The 15859-nt window shown below is 53.5% G+C and overlaps 4 protein-coding genes across 4 annotated transcripts; 3 read left to right on the top strand and 1 right to left on the bottom strand.

Annotated features, from left to right (window-relative positions):
• Window positions 1–8370: 8370 nt before the first annotated feature.
• BDP81DRAFT_213371 (uncharacterized protein) lies at window positions 8371–9727 on the bottom strand. The gene is made up of 2 exons (XM_060582679.1): window positions 9320–9727; window positions 8371–9239 (listed from the first exon to the last, which is right to left on the bottom strand). The coding sequence occupies exons 1-2, from the start codon at window positions 9506–9508 to the stop codon at window positions 8685–8687; spliced, it is 744 nt and encodes a 247-aa protein (XP_060446356.1). The 5' UTR covers window positions 9509–9727; the 3' UTR covers window positions 8371–8684.
• A 279-nt stretch (window positions 9728–10006) lies between these two features.
• Window positions 10007–10892, top strand: BDP81DRAFT_448868 (uncharacterized protein; the record flags this gene model as incomplete). Its single annotated transcript, XM_060592340.1, has 3 exons — window positions 10007–10374; window positions 10440–10678; window positions 10753–10892. The coding sequence occupies 3 exons, from the start codon at window positions 10007–10009 to the stop codon at window positions 10890–10892; spliced, it is 747 nt and encodes a 248-aa protein (XP_060446357.1).
• Window positions 10893–11764: 872 nt separating this feature from the next.
• Window positions 11765–13551, top strand: BDP81DRAFT_317262 (cytochrome P450; the record flags this gene model as incomplete). The annotated part of the gene is made up of 6 exons (XM_060584244.1): window positions 11765–11939; window positions 12007–12203; window positions 12260–12618; window positions 12682–12807; window positions 12873–13377; window positions 13435–13551. The coding sequence occupies 6 exons, from the start codon at window positions 11765–11767 to the stop codon at window positions 13549–13551; spliced, it is 1479 nt and encodes a 492-aa protein (XP_060446358.1).
• A 486-nt stretch (window positions 13552–14037) lies between these two features.
• BDP81DRAFT_517436 (cytochrome P450) lies at window positions 14038–15813 on the top strand (the record flags this gene model as incomplete). The annotated part of the gene is made up of 3 exons (XM_060595909.1): window positions 14038–14225; window positions 14284–14742; window positions 14818–15813. 3 exons carry the CDS (start codon window positions 14038–14040, stop codon window positions 15752–15754), a joined length of 1584 nt encoding a protein of 527 aa, XP_060446359.1. The 3' UTR covers window positions 15755–15813.
• Between the last annotated feature and the right edge of the window lie 46 nt (window positions 15814–15859).

A 15859-nucleotide genomic window follows, 5' to 3' on the forward strand; every position in this document is an offset into this window, starting at 1 on the left:
GCCAATGATAATATGGCTCGAGGCCAGCCTCGAACTTGGTCCACGACTGGCACATCCCCTCCATCCCCGGCCTCGCCTGCGCATACCTTGCCGCATACTGCATCCCAGACCTATCTAGCCTGCCCAGCTCCTGCGGCCTGGTGACAAGACGCCGGCTCACTGGTCAGATCCGTGCTTCCGTCCCCATCGACCGACCGTCCGGGGTGGTTTAGGACGTTAGGTCTGTCCGCTAGCTTTCGAGAACGGGCCGGGATGCGATGCATCATGGGTGGGCTTGCTGATGCCACGCCAATCATCCATGGGTCGGCCCTGCATGGGTCTCACGCTTCTCGTCGCCCGTCGGCGCAGCAGTCAGCAGCTTTGGTGCCGGACGCGCTCGAGAGCCAAAGATCCAATTTAGAGATAATATCGAGAGCCGCCCTCTCGTCTTCCCCTCCAGGCCGATGGAGATTCTGCTTTTTCCCATCCTCCCCTCACGCCAGTTTGTGCTTCCTTCGTTTAGAGCCAAACCGCCACAGCTTCACCCGGCCATCTCGCCAGTGAAGATCACAAGCCACTCATCATGGCTTTCAAGACGTGGGTGGTGACGGCCCTTGCTGGCCTTGCCAATGGCCTGGCCTCAACAGACACCATCACCTGGGGAGGCGACAATTCGAGAGCCGGGTACCAGACGTAAGTTCACGATTCATTTCCTTGAACCCCGTATCTCCATCCTTTCCTCCCCGGTGTCGATCGGCTTTGACAGCGATTCGCTGGGTGGGGGAAACGCAATCAGTCCTGCGGAACCAAGAAGACAGACCTAACGCGACAACATCTCATAAAGAAACCACAATATGGACCCGTCCGTCGTGGGGAGCTCCCAGTTCGGTCAGCTCTTCCGCACGCTTCTTCCCGGCAACTATGGCGGCGTCGCAGAGCAGATCTTTTCTCAGCCACTCGTTTATACGCCTGACGGCGACAGTACGCAATACGTCTACGTTGCGACTACACAAAATAATGTCTACAAAATTAATGCAAAGACGGGTGGCATCATCGCTTCTCGCAACCTCGCCATTCCCTTCTTGACCGCCGACTTGGACGGCTGCGTTGATATCCAGCCTCATGTCGGAGTCACGTCCACTGGTGTCATCGATGCATCGACCAACACCCTCTACCTCACTCTCAAGACGTACGTCGACCAGTCCTTGACCGGCGTTGCTCAAGGAAAACCTGCCGGCCGTTACTATCTTCATGCCCTGGATGTCAATGACCTCAGCGAAAAACCCAACTTCCCCGTCAACCTCGAAGGCACCGTAGCCAGAAACAACCCTATTCGCTCTTTCAACGGCGGTATCCACCATCAGCGACCTGCACTGCTGCACTCAGGCAACTACATTTACGCTGGTTTCGCTTCTCACTGTGTTCAGTACAACTTCACAGGTTGGATCATGGGATTCGACAAGACCAGTGGTGCCAATGTCGAGCGCTTTGCTACTGAAGGTGACGGTGTTCCCGTCGATACCAGTGGCGGTGGTGTCTGGATGTCCGGCGGCGGTCTTGCTTCCGACGATGCAGGTTCCTTGTTCTACGCTACTGGCAACGGATACGCCTCCCAGCTAAGCACCATTCCCGTCAACGGCCGCACACCCCCGACATCTCTGGAAGAGGCCGCTGTTCACATGACAATCAACGCTGATGGAAGTTTGAGTCTGGTCGATTTCTTTATGCCATGGGAGAAGCAGGCTCTGGACGGTGCCGACAAGGACTTGGGAACGAGCCCCCTGCAGATCTTGCCCAGCACATTCTCCTGTGGCGACGTCAAGCGCATTGGTGTGGTCACTGGAAAGAGTGGCAAGACTTACTGGCTCAACTTGGACGACTTGGGTGGCTACCGCAACGGTGCCAATGGCCTTGATAACGTGATCCAGGTGTACCAGAACGAGAACTCTGTGTACGCCGGTGCTGGTGTGTACCCCGGCGAAGGTGGTTACATCTACATCAATGGTAAGCAACAGCTCCCTTCGATCTCTCATGACGTTCGTGTATTCGAACGTCTCTAACCTAGAACAGTCATTCAATACCCCACCCACGTCTTCAAGTTCTCCTGCGAGGCCGGAGTCCCCTCTTTCACCAAGGTTGCCGACAGCCCTCAGAACAACGCCTACATCCTCGGTGTGAGTCACGGCACTGTCACTACCCTCAACGGCCAAGCTGGCACCGGTCTTCTCTGGACGCTGGATGTACAGGGCTCCCAGCTCAAGATCTTCGAAGCCGTCCCCAAGGATGGCTACTTGAACATGATCAAATCCTTCAGTGTTCCGGGCAGCACCAAGTTCACCAGAGCCGTCTTTGGTGATGGCATCATGTATCAAGGCACTACCCAAGGCTACTTGTACGCTTTCGGCTCGCCGGTCACGACACCAATCAACTGCACTGCTACGAACGAATTCGGCGTCGTCGATGTCGGATCCACGAGCGACCCGCGCACCATCACTTGCACGGCCGTGATCGGTGTTACCCTTTCGGACGTCGGCCTAGATGAGACTGGAGACTTTACCCTCTCTGGGCTTCCCACACTTCCTCTCACTCTGGCTGCCGGTCAGACATTCACAATCGGCGCATCCTTCAAGCCTACCACCGTTGGCCTCGTATCTTCCGACATCGTTGTCAACACAACCAATACTGCCGAGGGCTACAGCCAAGGTACCCATATCAGACTCACTGGTACCGGCGAGAGCGCGGGCCCTTTGCTGTCCATCACTCCCCCGACCATCACTTTCCAGGGCGTCATCGCCGGTCAAGCGGGTGGAACAGAAGAGAGCGTGATCTTGTCCAACCAGGGTAACTCGGCGCTTTCCATCACCGACGTCCAGTTCTCCACCAGCAGTGCACAAGGTCCCTTTACCAGCTGGGATAGAGCGACTGCTACTCTTACTGTCGGAAAGTTCACCCTCGCCAACGTTCCGGCCACGATTCCTGCCAACAGTGCCATTACCGTTCGCATCGCTTTCGACTCTTCTGTCAGCGGCACCTTCGGCGCGTATCTTCAGGTTGTCTCCGATGGCGGAACCAAGGCGTTCACCATTGCTGGTTCTGCAGGCCCTGCCCCCGTGGCTCTCGTCGAATTCCAGACGCCTGATGGCACTGGATGGGTAGAGTATGACGCGACCAAGAACTTCACCTTCGGCAACGTCACTGAGAACACTTCCCGGGCTTTGAAGTTCCGTGTCACCAACGCCGCTGCCGAGGGTGGCGTCAAGCTCTCTCTCACCGTTTCCAAGCCGCCTTTTGGCATTGCCGGTATCATCCAAGCCGCCAATCAGGTCGATCTTGCCGAGGGAACTGTTCTGGCTCCTGGCGAGAGCGCGACTGCCACCCTGGTGTGCACTGTTCCCAAGGCTCAATGGAACACCGACTCGTACAGTGGCACGGCGCCTTGGACCATGAACACCAACGACCCCAACTTCGAGAAGCATTTCTTCACTTTTGAGTGCACTGCTGTTTCCGAGCAAGCACCGCCTTTGCTCGGCAATGGTCAGGGCAAGTACCGCTACATTGGCTGCTACAAGGAGAACAACCCGGGCCGCCAACTCGCAAACCAGTTGTACGGTGATGCTACGAGCACTAACGGCAAGTGTATCGCTGCTTGCGCTGAGAAGGGAGTCGTCTTCTGCGGTACGCAGTATCACACTGAATGTTGGGGCGGCCCCAACATTCCTACGGAGAAGGTCGACGAGCGCAACTGCAACTTTGACTGCGGCGGCGACCTCAACCAGATCTGCGGTGGTAACGGATTTGGAGCCAACGAGGGCGGAGCTTACATCTCGGTCTTTGCTGACTCGGTTCAATGGGACGGCAACACGACAACTCCCACGCCAAACCCGAATCCTTCGGGCCCTGAGGTGAACCCTGGTGTCGGTCAATACGTGAGCGAGGGTTGCTACACCGAGCCTGCCGACACGCGCGCCCTACCTAACCTAGTCGCGACAACCGAGAAGACTGTCGCTCTGTGTATCGAGGCTTGTGCCGCTAGCAAGTATACCTACGTCGGCTTGGAGTACGGAGGAGAGGTTAGTGATAAATCTTTGACATGAAAGACTTCGAGAACATTTCCACTAACAACAAGACAGTGTTGGTGCGGAAACACACTGGCCGCTGCCTCGGTCCCCGCCGCTGCCACCGAGTGCAGCATGGCTTGCGCAGACAACAGCACCGAGTACTGCGGTGGTCCTTCCAGGCTCAACCTGTACAAGCTCGACGGCACCTTGCCTGAACCCACGAACGCAGTCCCGACTGGCGCTACCACGACCACATCAGCCGCCCCGACCTCGACTGCGCCTCCGGCCAACGAAAGGGTCGGCGACTGGCTCTTCCAAGGTTGCTATACCGAGGGAACTGGCGTCCGTGCGCTCTCTTCTCGGACGTACGCCAACGATTCAATGACTCTTGAGTCCTGCGGCGGTTTCTGTGAGGGCCTCAAGTACTTTGGTACAGAGTACGGACGGGAGTGCTGGTGCGGTGATGAATTCGGCACTGGCAGCGCTCTCGCAGCGAACCAGAAGGATTGCTCTTTCCCCTGCGCCGGTGACAGCACACAATTCTGTGGTGCCGGTGACCGACTCCAAGTTTACATGTACTCGCCGGTGGCCGCGACCACATCGACTGAGGCTACTACAACCACCGCCGCGTTTGCCTCCTTGGCAGCTCCGTCCAACGGGACTGCGACCACCACCTCGACCGAAACTCCTCTGGCCAAGCAAGCGTCTAACAGCACCATCAGCACAACTGCCTCCTTCACTCCGTCAAACTCTACCATCTCCAGTGCTAGAGTGACGGCCGAGGCTATAGCACCCACTCTTTCAGCAAGCAACTCGTCCCTTCCGGCGACTGCTGAGGCTTCAACCACCTCATCCACTCTTGCCACCACCAGCTTCCCGGCTACATCAGCTCTGAACACAACCTTCACGCCTGCTTTGGAGCAGGCCACCACCTCATCCGTCACATCGGCCACTTCATCGGCCTCAGCAACTGTGCTCTCCAACACCACAGCACCGGCTACTTCATCGGTCCCGACCACCTCCTCAGTTCTTTCCACTTCCACATCGTCAACCAAGACGTCAACCTCTTCCTCCGCCACCGCCACCCCAACTGGCCCAGTCATCTCCACTGGCAACGAAAACTTCACCTACTACGGCTGCTTCTCCGAGCCGGAAGTTGGCCGTCTCCTTCCCGCACAGATCATCAACCGCGACAACATGACCATCAACATGTGTCTGAGCGCCTGCTACGACAAGAACTACGCCGGCGTCGAATACGGTCGCGAGTGCTGGTGTGGCGACGCCCTCAACATTGGTGGCGGAAGTGATACAGCGCCCGCTGCCAACGTGACGGCCAAGGATTGCTCGTTCACGTGTCCCGGCAACAGCACCGAGTACTGCGGTGCCGGTGTGAGGTTGAGCTTGTACATCCTCAAGGATGAGCTCGAAAAGTTGCAAAAGTCCAACGCGACGGTTTCCTTCAAGTCGACATAAATCATGATTGAGCGAGGGATAATGTCTATTCTTATGTAATTACTTATAGAGGACTACGGTCTCCGTGCTGCACGGCAAACGAATGCAGCCTTTTCCTAAAATATAATATTGATACCTACTAGTAGCCTGATAGTCTTACTTCAGAGTGCCCTGAGTCCGTTTTATACACTCTTAACTGCTACACTACCGGTACTTAACAGGATGAACTGCCTTTGAAATCTCGGCGAAGGACATGTCAAGGTCGACATATTATGCGGCGAAGGTAACCTGGATGGCCACCCAATCAAGATGCAGTTCACGTTCTCTCGCCAAGGAGGCTAACTTCATGCTACCTTAAGAGAGTTGTCACTGCCGAATTCCTTGCCGCAAGAGATGATCTTGTTTGATCGACACTTATCCGAGCTGCAGGTGCGCCATTGAAACATTGGAAATTGACGAGAATATGCACCTTTGGTCTCGTCATCAACTCCCGAAGTCGGAGGGCCAATAGGGAGCCAGTGTCTAAGGTACCTACCCAAGATCAGATCATGCTCATGTGGGAAAGTTAAATCTCCCGAGAGTGATCGACGACGGTCCCGCCCCTTTGGCAGGAGGATGAGTGAGCCCGCCTTGTGCAGTTGGCACCCTCGATGCCCAGACAAGTTCGAATGGATCTTTGACAAATGTAACCAGCAGAACTTGGAAGTGAGCCAGTAAGGAAGGGAGATTCAAGGGGGTCTAGGAACATTCCGAGAATGATCACATAATTCTTCAATGGCCCCTCAAAGATGTGAAGACAGGATGATGACTTTGCATCGGCAAGGCAAGTACTGCAGCACATTCGTGTCTCACCTGGCCGCCTACCGGATAAAATCCAATGCCAATCATTCTTGAGATGGTATTTACGAAGCCTTGGCAGACCCTCGAGCTCGAAGCTCGAGACATAACCAGGATGGACCATATGCCAAGGGCCACGAAGCCTTGGGGAATCAGGCCACTGCGGCAGGCTGCAGGATCAAATTGCGGGCCCTTCCACCTCCTCTTCCTCGGGTGATGTCGGCCCAACGAAAGTACTCTATTATTTCTCACGGCCTCGCGAGTCGTCACTCGGCTGAGACGGCGAGGCCAGCGAGGCAGCAAGGCGGGAAGCGAGAGATCTAGACAAGGCTGGGCCTTGCTTTGCTATTTAGAAGTTTGTCGTGTGGCTGGACCTCGCCGGGCTCCGATGTGGATATTTCAGAAGTCTGACCCCGCCGGGCCCCGGAACTCTCTACCTCCACGACGACGCAACATTGAATAAGTAGGTGGAGCATTCACGGCGGTGTTGGCACCAAAAGGCTTCACTGGCAGGGTTGAAGCTGTCACGGCTTCACGCACGTTGCAAGTGGATGCATAGTCACGATGGTCCCCGGGATGCGAGGTAACGAGCGCTAGAAAATCGATTTGGACTTTCTGCACAACATCCCGAGAAAGTGGATCTCGGGGCGTCTCGGCGGCGCCGGGCTTGAGGACCGGGAGGAGCCAGCTCAAAGTTTGTGGAGGACGGCACGGAGGATATTATGGAGGAGATTGAGCGCCGGGTACATGTAGACTCTGGCTTCTGCTACCTCACTGCATCTCCCACGACAGGCCGTTGTGAAGGCATTGAGAATTTGCAAAGGGAGTTTGCTGAGCTCGTCACACTCTTTCGAGTGGTGTTCAGTCGCACAACAGTAATAATAGCATCTCTTGGCACTGCGGCAGCTCCACTCCTATGCCTCTGTAAAATGCAAAGACCACAGTCCGGTCTCAGTCTTGGAAACATTGGACCGGGCCGGGTCGAGGTCTCACCCCGCTTTCTCTCCTTCTCTTGACTCTTGAGTGTGAGTCTTGTCTCCACCCGGAATACTTCTCACGAACTTCCAACGCCGTAAGGTCCCGGCATGCGCGAGGTTGATCCCGTCAGCCAGCGTGGGATGAGGCTGGGTGTGGGGTAGCGATCTGGGTGGGGTATCTGCCAACGCACCAGGCTTGCCTTGCCGTTGTTGATTTGCTGAGTTTTGCGAGGACATCGCTTCAGGGTTCTTCGAGAGTTCAATTTGTCAGAATCAGATCATCAAGCAACCGGTCAAAGACTTGTGATCTCGCACGGATTATGAGGAACGGGAGCAAAAGAAAGTGGTCACCGAACTGCAAATACAAACGAATGAGTCGATGAGTAAAACCCAAGTTGAACTTGACCGCCAATGTGTGAGAAATGGAAAATATATCAACCTCAAATAAATCAACCTTCAAATAAATCAACCTCAAATGTGGCGTGACTTCACAGCGAAATCAAATTCCGGTCAACTGGCGCGATATCACAATGCGGGCCCCCATTGTAAGGACTTAGCGCCGCGGCATTGCTTTTTCTCGAGCCTCAGCCGTCGGCCGCCTCGCAGCGGAACCGGGAAAAGGTGGACACAAACCTTCAAAGTCACGCCATGCAGCAGGGCTGGTGCCATTAGTGTCTCAGGGACAACTGACAATAGGGCGGGGTATCCTCTCGGCAAGATGAGGGAGAAGAAGTTTTCGCAATGCTATGTTTGAAGTATCTGTAAGGTCAAATATGGAGACGAGCTTACATGTACGCGTCGTATAGGCAAAAGTCGGAATTCGAAGCTCAGATTTACGATGACGGCTCCATGATCGGTACCAGGATGAGGCCTGGCCGCAGGGTCTGTTTCGTCCCGACTTCAGCTCGCGGGTTATGGAGTCGAGCGACGACTGGCAGCGGGAGATCTGCATGACCCCTGTTCATCCGCGGACCTCACCCAGGTCGTAAAAGTCTTGACGGAGGATGCGCTGATCTGGTCGTAGGAGGATGGGCAACTGCAAGTCTGAGTGGACATCGATGGGGCAAGACTTGAGAGAGGTATATGGAATCCGGGGTTAGGGCGGCTGGGACTTCCCCCTTCGCCATTGGAAGCCGTATTTTTCTCTATCATGGAAAGATGTGATACATGAATCCTTGCGAATCGAAGGCGGGAGTCGTCCGATAGGCCACCACTTTGCAGACTCGGCAAGGCAATAGCTGGGATTAAAGGCATGGAATTGTTTTCCCATTCATGAAGCTGCCCTGAGCACATTGGCTGTTTTATTTCTGGACGACAGCTTTCTCCTCGAAGCCATGAAATGCCTTCCCTTGCTGCCCTTCCCCACTGGTATCTCCACACATCAGTCAACCTCGGGAGACTCCAGCTCCACCTCATTTGCTCCTGCTTGTAGGCTGGTATTGCTTTCATTACTGTCGTTGTTGCCGTCACTGCTACCATTCTCTTTGCCCTCTTGGCCGGATTCTTTACCCTCGGCCTGCTCCTGTTCCTCAGGCTTGACCGGCTTGACAGGCACCTCAACGCGCAAAATATCCACCTCGAGTGCAGTCACGCCTTCCGGAAGCTTTGACTTGAGCCCATCCTGCTCGACGTCAAAGTAGAGAGCCCAGAAGTTCCCCGTTTTGACCACGCAGAACCCTTCCCAGCTCGCAAAGGTGAGTCGCTTGTCTTGCCTGGTGCAGTCGAACGGACCCGTGTAATTGTTCTGGGCATACGGCCGGGTCCCGAATTTAACTTCGTACGTGTCCCGGTCCACGTAGATCCAGTTCATGATGGGCGGCTCGTCGCAAATAGTTGAGACCAGGCCGGCGTATTGGCTGTCTGGGTACGGCAGGAAGTAGCCCGCAAACTGATGTCCGAACGCCGAGTCGGGATCAGTCCCGGTGTCGACAAACAGCTAGGAAAGGAAAGAGTAGCTTCATTAGCAAAGGTTGGAACTCCAAGGGAGGGGGCTGAATGACTTGGATCTGAAGATACCTTGTCTCCCGAGAGGACTACGTGCTTGCCGTGGATATCTGGGGAGTGACATGTTGACTTGCGGCATCGGATAATGAGGTTATTTTTCCGGCTGCGATGCTCTTTTCTCCGGGCTGACTGTTGCGTGTGTCGGATAGCTTCCGCCATGCCGAAGACCGCCGAGAAGGCGACGATGAATTGGGCGACCATTTTGCCCTCAAGTTGGGCGGGTTGGAGATGTCTCTGTTGTGTTTCCGGCAGGTGGGAAAAGGGGGACACTGCAGCCCAACGGGGGATGGATCTATGCCAGTGTCTGGCAGAATTTTACTCCCGATGTATTCCGTTCGAGCCTCTCTTGATACCTTGAGTGAAGAGCTCACCGATCAGCAGGCATCACCCCCGAAAGCATAGTTGTGCTTTCTTTTGTTGGGAGCTGCGCGGGAAACATCCCGTCGGGCAGAGAGGCAATGAGCTGTCTCTCCACTTCAGAAATCTCCACAGCCAAGTTCCCATGGCATCCTTGTCGATAATCCCCTGGCGGCGGCGACAGTAATACAGTAATAGCACTGCAGCAGAGTACCACGGCGACGTCCGGACGAAAGGAAAATCGGACGATGTTCTCCAATCTTCATATTAGTCTTGTGCGACAATGTCTCACTTCATGGCCGTCGAGCAGAGCATAAAAGAGGACGCAGATGCCCGGCTGTCATGGCCGTCTTCTTCCTCGGCAGCACCAAGATTCCTCAGTCTCATAACAACTCGGCCTCAAGGCACTCTCGCAAAAGATCTCCTTCCGAGCAGTCTCTCGACAAGATTCCGCCGGATCAACAGCCACCGCCTGAAAAGCCTGAGCTTCGCCAGAGACCATCGCTCAAGTTCATCCACGTCCGAAGTTTGGGATCACCGTCTTCTTCACGACCGTCCTCTCCTAATCGTCCGGCCTCCCCCCGTCCGCCGTCTTCGCTCTCGCAGTCTTCTCGCCCGTCGTCTCCTCGACCTTCATCTCCTCGTCCTTCCACCCCGCCTCTACCCCCTCCACGTCCTCGATCAACCACCACCGCAACCATGTCTTCCCCGTAAGTATAACCAACACACCCAACAGGTCTGAACCCACGACCAATTGAATTTTCCTCCCCCTTAGAACCAAGAGCTCGGTTCCCCCGACTACCACCACCACCTCTAACCCGTCTACCACTTCCACCAGCTCCAGCAACCCCCTCAGCTCCAGCACGAGCAACAGCAGCTACCCTAACAACTCCCTCAGCAACACTAACAACAACAAGTCCATCAACAACAACAACAACACCAACAACCAGAACAGCGGCTTCGGTAACTCTCTCCCCATGCCCGGTCTCTCCGGCCCCGCCAACGGACCCATCGGTAAGGCGCCGCCTCCACTACCCTACCCTCTTGTCAAGAAGCCACAGAGAATACTGACACGAAAGCTCCGGCAGGAAACCTCCTCAAGGGTCCCGTTGACGACAACGGCAAGCTCAAGGACGCCGGCCTCATGGTCGGTATCAAGCTTGACCTTGAGGCCGAAGTTCACCTCACGGCTCGGGTCAGAGGTGACATCCTCGTTGGCCTATACTAGGCTCGCGCGCAAACAAGAGACCAAGATTGGCGACCTCCGGGTCGAGGTCGAGGTCGTGTGCGAAATCATCAGGATGAAATGCCTGAGCGGGGACGGCGATTATATATCGGTGTGCATCGAGAGATTGGTATGGAATTTTCGGGTTGCTGGGCCAAAGGGGCGCGTTGGCGGTAGCTTGACTATAACTGCAATAAACCTCGATTGAAAACTCATAATGCCTTATTCTGGTGGTGATACGGTGAACTTCTTTTGAATGCGACTTTCTAGACCATGTCGATAACAGTCTTTGATGCGGTGATACCGAAGCATCTAGTGTAGTAATTGCAGGTTGTTGGGTGAATTAGGACTCAAGTCTTAGCTATCCTAAAGAGATAACTCAACTTAACCAAACAGACCTCATGCATACAGTCTCGCAAGAATTCCAAAAGTGGCTGAAGAACTGATAAGCGTGCACATTGAGAAGTGTCAGTTGATGTTGAGTAGAGGTTCTTCTGGCGGTTTTCAAGTATAAGAAATCCCGTCTTATCTCGTTCAGCTTTCCCTCTTTTAGCCTGGGCTGGCGGGTAGGTCTCGTGGTCCTGTCGAACGTCTCATTTTAGTCAGCGAGGCGTCTCAAATGAGATGTCACTTGAGCGGCTCAGAAGCGAAATGTGATGACCTGAAGCTTTGGAGACGTGGGGTTGCACCGAAAGCGGCGTCCGCATGGCTGGCACATGGCACTACGGTAGCACCCAACTAGCAGCTGAGACTCCAACCCCTCCGCCGTTCTCTGTTGTGCCAGAGAACCTCTCTTTGACCCTTCATCATCTACAACATACCTCCAATCAATTAGTCATTTTGAGGATATTTCGACTGAAAAGATGGCTGTCGTTATGGTCATCGCCGCCGCCGCCGTCTTCGGATTGCTTGTGAAGGAATTCTACTCTTGGTATCGGCTGTCTCATGTCCCTGGGCCGTTCTGGCATGGAATCACTGGGTTCTCGATGGCGCGAGCTGCGCTGAATGGATCCGTTCATGAATATTACATGGAACTGCATGAGAAATACGGTGAGATCACATCGTCACTCTTCATACCGTGGGTGCCGTATGGCGAAAAGGCTAATGAAGAGTACAGGCCCCTTGGTTCGTATTGGGCCCAATACTGTCATGTTCAGCGACGGCGACACGCTCAAAAAGATCTCCGGTACTCGCAGTAAGTACATCAAGGGTGAGTGGTATGCGGTCGGACGAACCACCCCAGGTGAGGACCATTTGTTCTCGATGCGCGACGAGGAGAAGCGCAAGTATTTGAAGAGCAAAATGGGACCTGGTGTAAGCTCATCCCTACCCAAAATGGGCCTGAATCTCTTTGCTGACCAAAAGCGCAGTATTTGGGCTTGGAGAACGGAGGATTTGAAGCCGGTATAGATAAGAATGTTGCTGCGTTTGTTGACCTCATCGATCGCAAGTACATCTCGACCGCAAAGGACTTCAGACCCATGGACATGGCCAGCAAGTCGACCTATTTTGCGTTGGATGTCATCAGCGATCTCGGTTTTGGCACGCCGTACGGCTTCCTTAAAGAAGACCGAGACCTGTATCAATACGTTGCCACGAAAGACGCCTTCTTTCCGGTCATGATTACGATGGGAAACGTGCCGTGGTTGGCAACGCTTATGCACAGTTGGCCTCTGAATCTAGGATTGCCAAAGTCAGGGGACTCTGCTGGGTTCGGGGCGCTTATGGGGTGAGTGAATATTGAGCATTCCGATCAAGCGAGTAGGTGAGATGGCTAACGTCCATGGGTCAGGTTTGCTAAAACCTTTGTTGATGGACGGCTGGCTCCTGACACGAAGCCCGGCCGAGACATGATCCAGTCATTTATCAATGCTGGTCTAACGAGGGAAGAGCTGGCACAGGAAGTCTACGTTGAAACGTGAGTGTCAGAGGGCCTTCTTCACCGAGGGTCTTGATCGGTTCAAAAGTTGACTTTTTTCATAGTATTGCTGGTTCTGACACCACAGCAACGGCAATCCGCATGACGCTTCTGTCGCTTCTATCAAATCCGCAAGCCTTTACGGCCCTCCGAGCCGAGATTGATACCGCCGTCTCCAAGAAGATGATCAGTTCTCCGATCAAAGATTACGAGGCTAGGTTTATGCCGTATCTTCAAGCCGTGATACGCGAGGGCCTCCGTCTATACCCACCATCGACCGGCATCGTCAGCAAGCAAGTCCCGTCAGAAGGGGATGTCATTCACGGATATCGGTTGCCCCCTGGGACGCAGCTGGGAGAGAATGTGTGCAGCATCGGCCGATCGAAAGACATCTTCGGACCAGATGCACATCTATTCAGACCAGAGAGGTGGATAGAGGCAGCAATGTCCGATGACGAAGAAAGATACAAGGCGATGATTTCAACTACCGACATGGTTTTTGGGTATGGCAAGTTTTACTGTATGGGCAGGAACATTGCGTTGATGGAGTTGAACAAGATCTTTGTTGAGGTAAGCTCTTGTTTTTTTCCGTTCCGTTAAAGCTATTGCTGACGTGTTCAACTGTAGCTTCTCCGTAGGTATGATTTTGCCATTGCAAAGCCTGAAAAGCCAATGAGATTGTGGAGTGCAGGATTTTGGATAACGCATGATTTCTGGTTGAAGATCATGCAGAGAGGCAGGTGATAGCTAGACTTCACGAGCTTAAATTCCTATCTTTCAGTTTTAGTCAATCATGAACTCTGCAAACTAAGCCCACTGGGCGGTTGTTCCGTCATCAACGGAGGATTTTCGGCACGATGCTGCGCAGAGCCATTTTTGGCACGATGATGATGATGATGATGATGATGATGATGTATTTAACGTCTGGTAACAAAAGGACGTGCCGGGCGCTATGCCGATATAGTCTATATTAATCTAAACTATATTACAGGCTACCGTCTTCACCTAACGTTCCTGTTTAATAACTTGGGCAAATTTCGGAAAAGAAATTAGTCTCCTCTATTTATTTGTATAAAAGAGAGGCTCCCTTAGTAGAACCTAATAAGAAATTAATATTGTCGGAACGGCAAGGCTGATAAGGAGCAATGGGCAGGTATCGTGGGCTGGCGAGCGGCTTTCTTATGCTGTTTCCTTCCTTCGCCACTGATTTCAATACTAGCTTCCTGCACAATGGAGCTCCCTGCGCTGGCTGGCACGGTCTTCGCGATTGTTGTTATCGGCTGCTACCTGCTCGAGTCTTTCTTCTTCCTCTCCAAAAATCCGCAAGAGCCAGAGTACATTAGGCCCCGCGTACCATTGATCGGCCATCTTCTCGGTCTCAACAAGTATGGCTCTGGCCACTACTTTACCAAAATTGGGCAAGTCCCCATCTACTTGATTCAACTTGGTGACCTCGTAGCTGACATGATTCGACAGAGCCGATGCCAAGTCTAACATCTTTTCTGCGCCCATCTTCTCCTTCAAATTCTACATTTTCGCAGAACGCAAGTTCATCTCGTCGATCCAACGCAATGCTAGGACAATCTCTTTTGCGCCCTTTACAGCCAAGGCGTCACACAACTTTAGCGGTGCCGATGAGAAGGCCACTAACTTGCAAGATCACCTGGGAGGCGGCCCCGAGGCCAAAGAATTTGATCGAGTCCAGCGCACGACACTGGCAGCTGGTCCTGAACTTGATGACATGAGTCTTGTTGCAACTCAGGTGAAAATTGAAATTGTTGACAAGCTGGCTGCAGATGCCCTCAAGTCACCCGAAACAGGCATTCCGATCGATTTGTTTGCCTGGGTGAAGCACACCGTCGGGCTGTCGGCACCGGAAGGGATGTTCGGTCCTTTGAATCCTTTCAAGAACCCTGATCATGAAGCCGACTTCTGGTACTTACTTTCCTTCAACTCTTAACTACTCCGTGCGAGAAAACTGGGATTGAGACGAAAAGCTAACAAATGCAGGACCTTTGCTGACAAGGCACACTTGCTTCTGCCTGGGGGCATCATTGCCGATCTATTTGCAAAAAAGGCAATGCAAGCGAGGGAACGCAACGGTCTACGATACGAAGAATACGTTCGTCTCGGGGGCACGGAGACGGCATCAGGTCTTATCAAAGGCCGATCACGTGTAATGGTAGAGAATGGAGTGTCTCCGCGTGATATTGGGCGTATCAACGTTGGCTTCGATATCGCTATGCTGGCCAACTACGTGCCAACAACCTGGTGGTCTGTCTTTGAGGTATTCTCGCGCCTGTGGCTCGTAGATGCAATCCGCGAAGAAGTCCGCAAAGCCGTCAAAAAAGATGAAAACGGGGAGTTCTGCATGGACATTTCCGTCCTCAAGTCCGCCTGTCCGCTTCTCCTCTCCTCAATTCAGGAGGCGCAGCGCCTGCACACCATCCACGCACACATCCGTGAAGTTCTTCGCGACACGGCAATCACAGTAGACGATAAGACTCAGCTTCTCAAGAGCGGCAACTATGTCCAGATCAACGGCATTCCCATCCTCCGCAATGAGGAAACATGGGGCTCAGATGCTACCTCCTTCGACGCCTATCGATTCATCAAGATGAAGAAGAAGCCCAAAACGCCAGGCGTAGCCGCGCCAGGAGACCTGGCACCTCACGTCTGTCCGGCACGATGGCTTGCGACTGCCGGTACCATGACGCTAATTGCGTTGATGACCTTGAATCTCGACGTTGAGGTTGCGCCGGAATTCAAGGGCGAAGGTCCATCGGGGAGGGAGTGGAGAATGCCCGAGATTGAAGGGCTCTTTGTGGCTTTACATTCTCCCGCTGAGCCGATCCCCATTACGGTACGGTCGAGGCAAGAATTTGAAGGCAAGTGGAGGGTTGAGACTGGAACACCAGGGACAAGATTACAGTTATCAGTGGGTTAAATAAGCTTTGAAACGTTGAGTCTCAAAGAAGATTGAAAACAAGCATATGATCAAGTCGCAATGCATTCAAGAGCACATGCATTCTTCCGCAATTCGTATTTTGTG

This window comes from Colletotrichum phormii (genome assembly GCF_030913505.1).
Source record: "Colletotrichum phormii strain CBS 102054 chromosome Unknown BDP81scaffold_8, whole genome shotgun sequence".
In the NCBI taxonomy this organism is placed as follows: Eukaryota; Fungi; Ascomycota; class Sordariomycetes; order Glomerellales; family Glomerellaceae; genus Colletotrichum; species Colletotrichum phormii.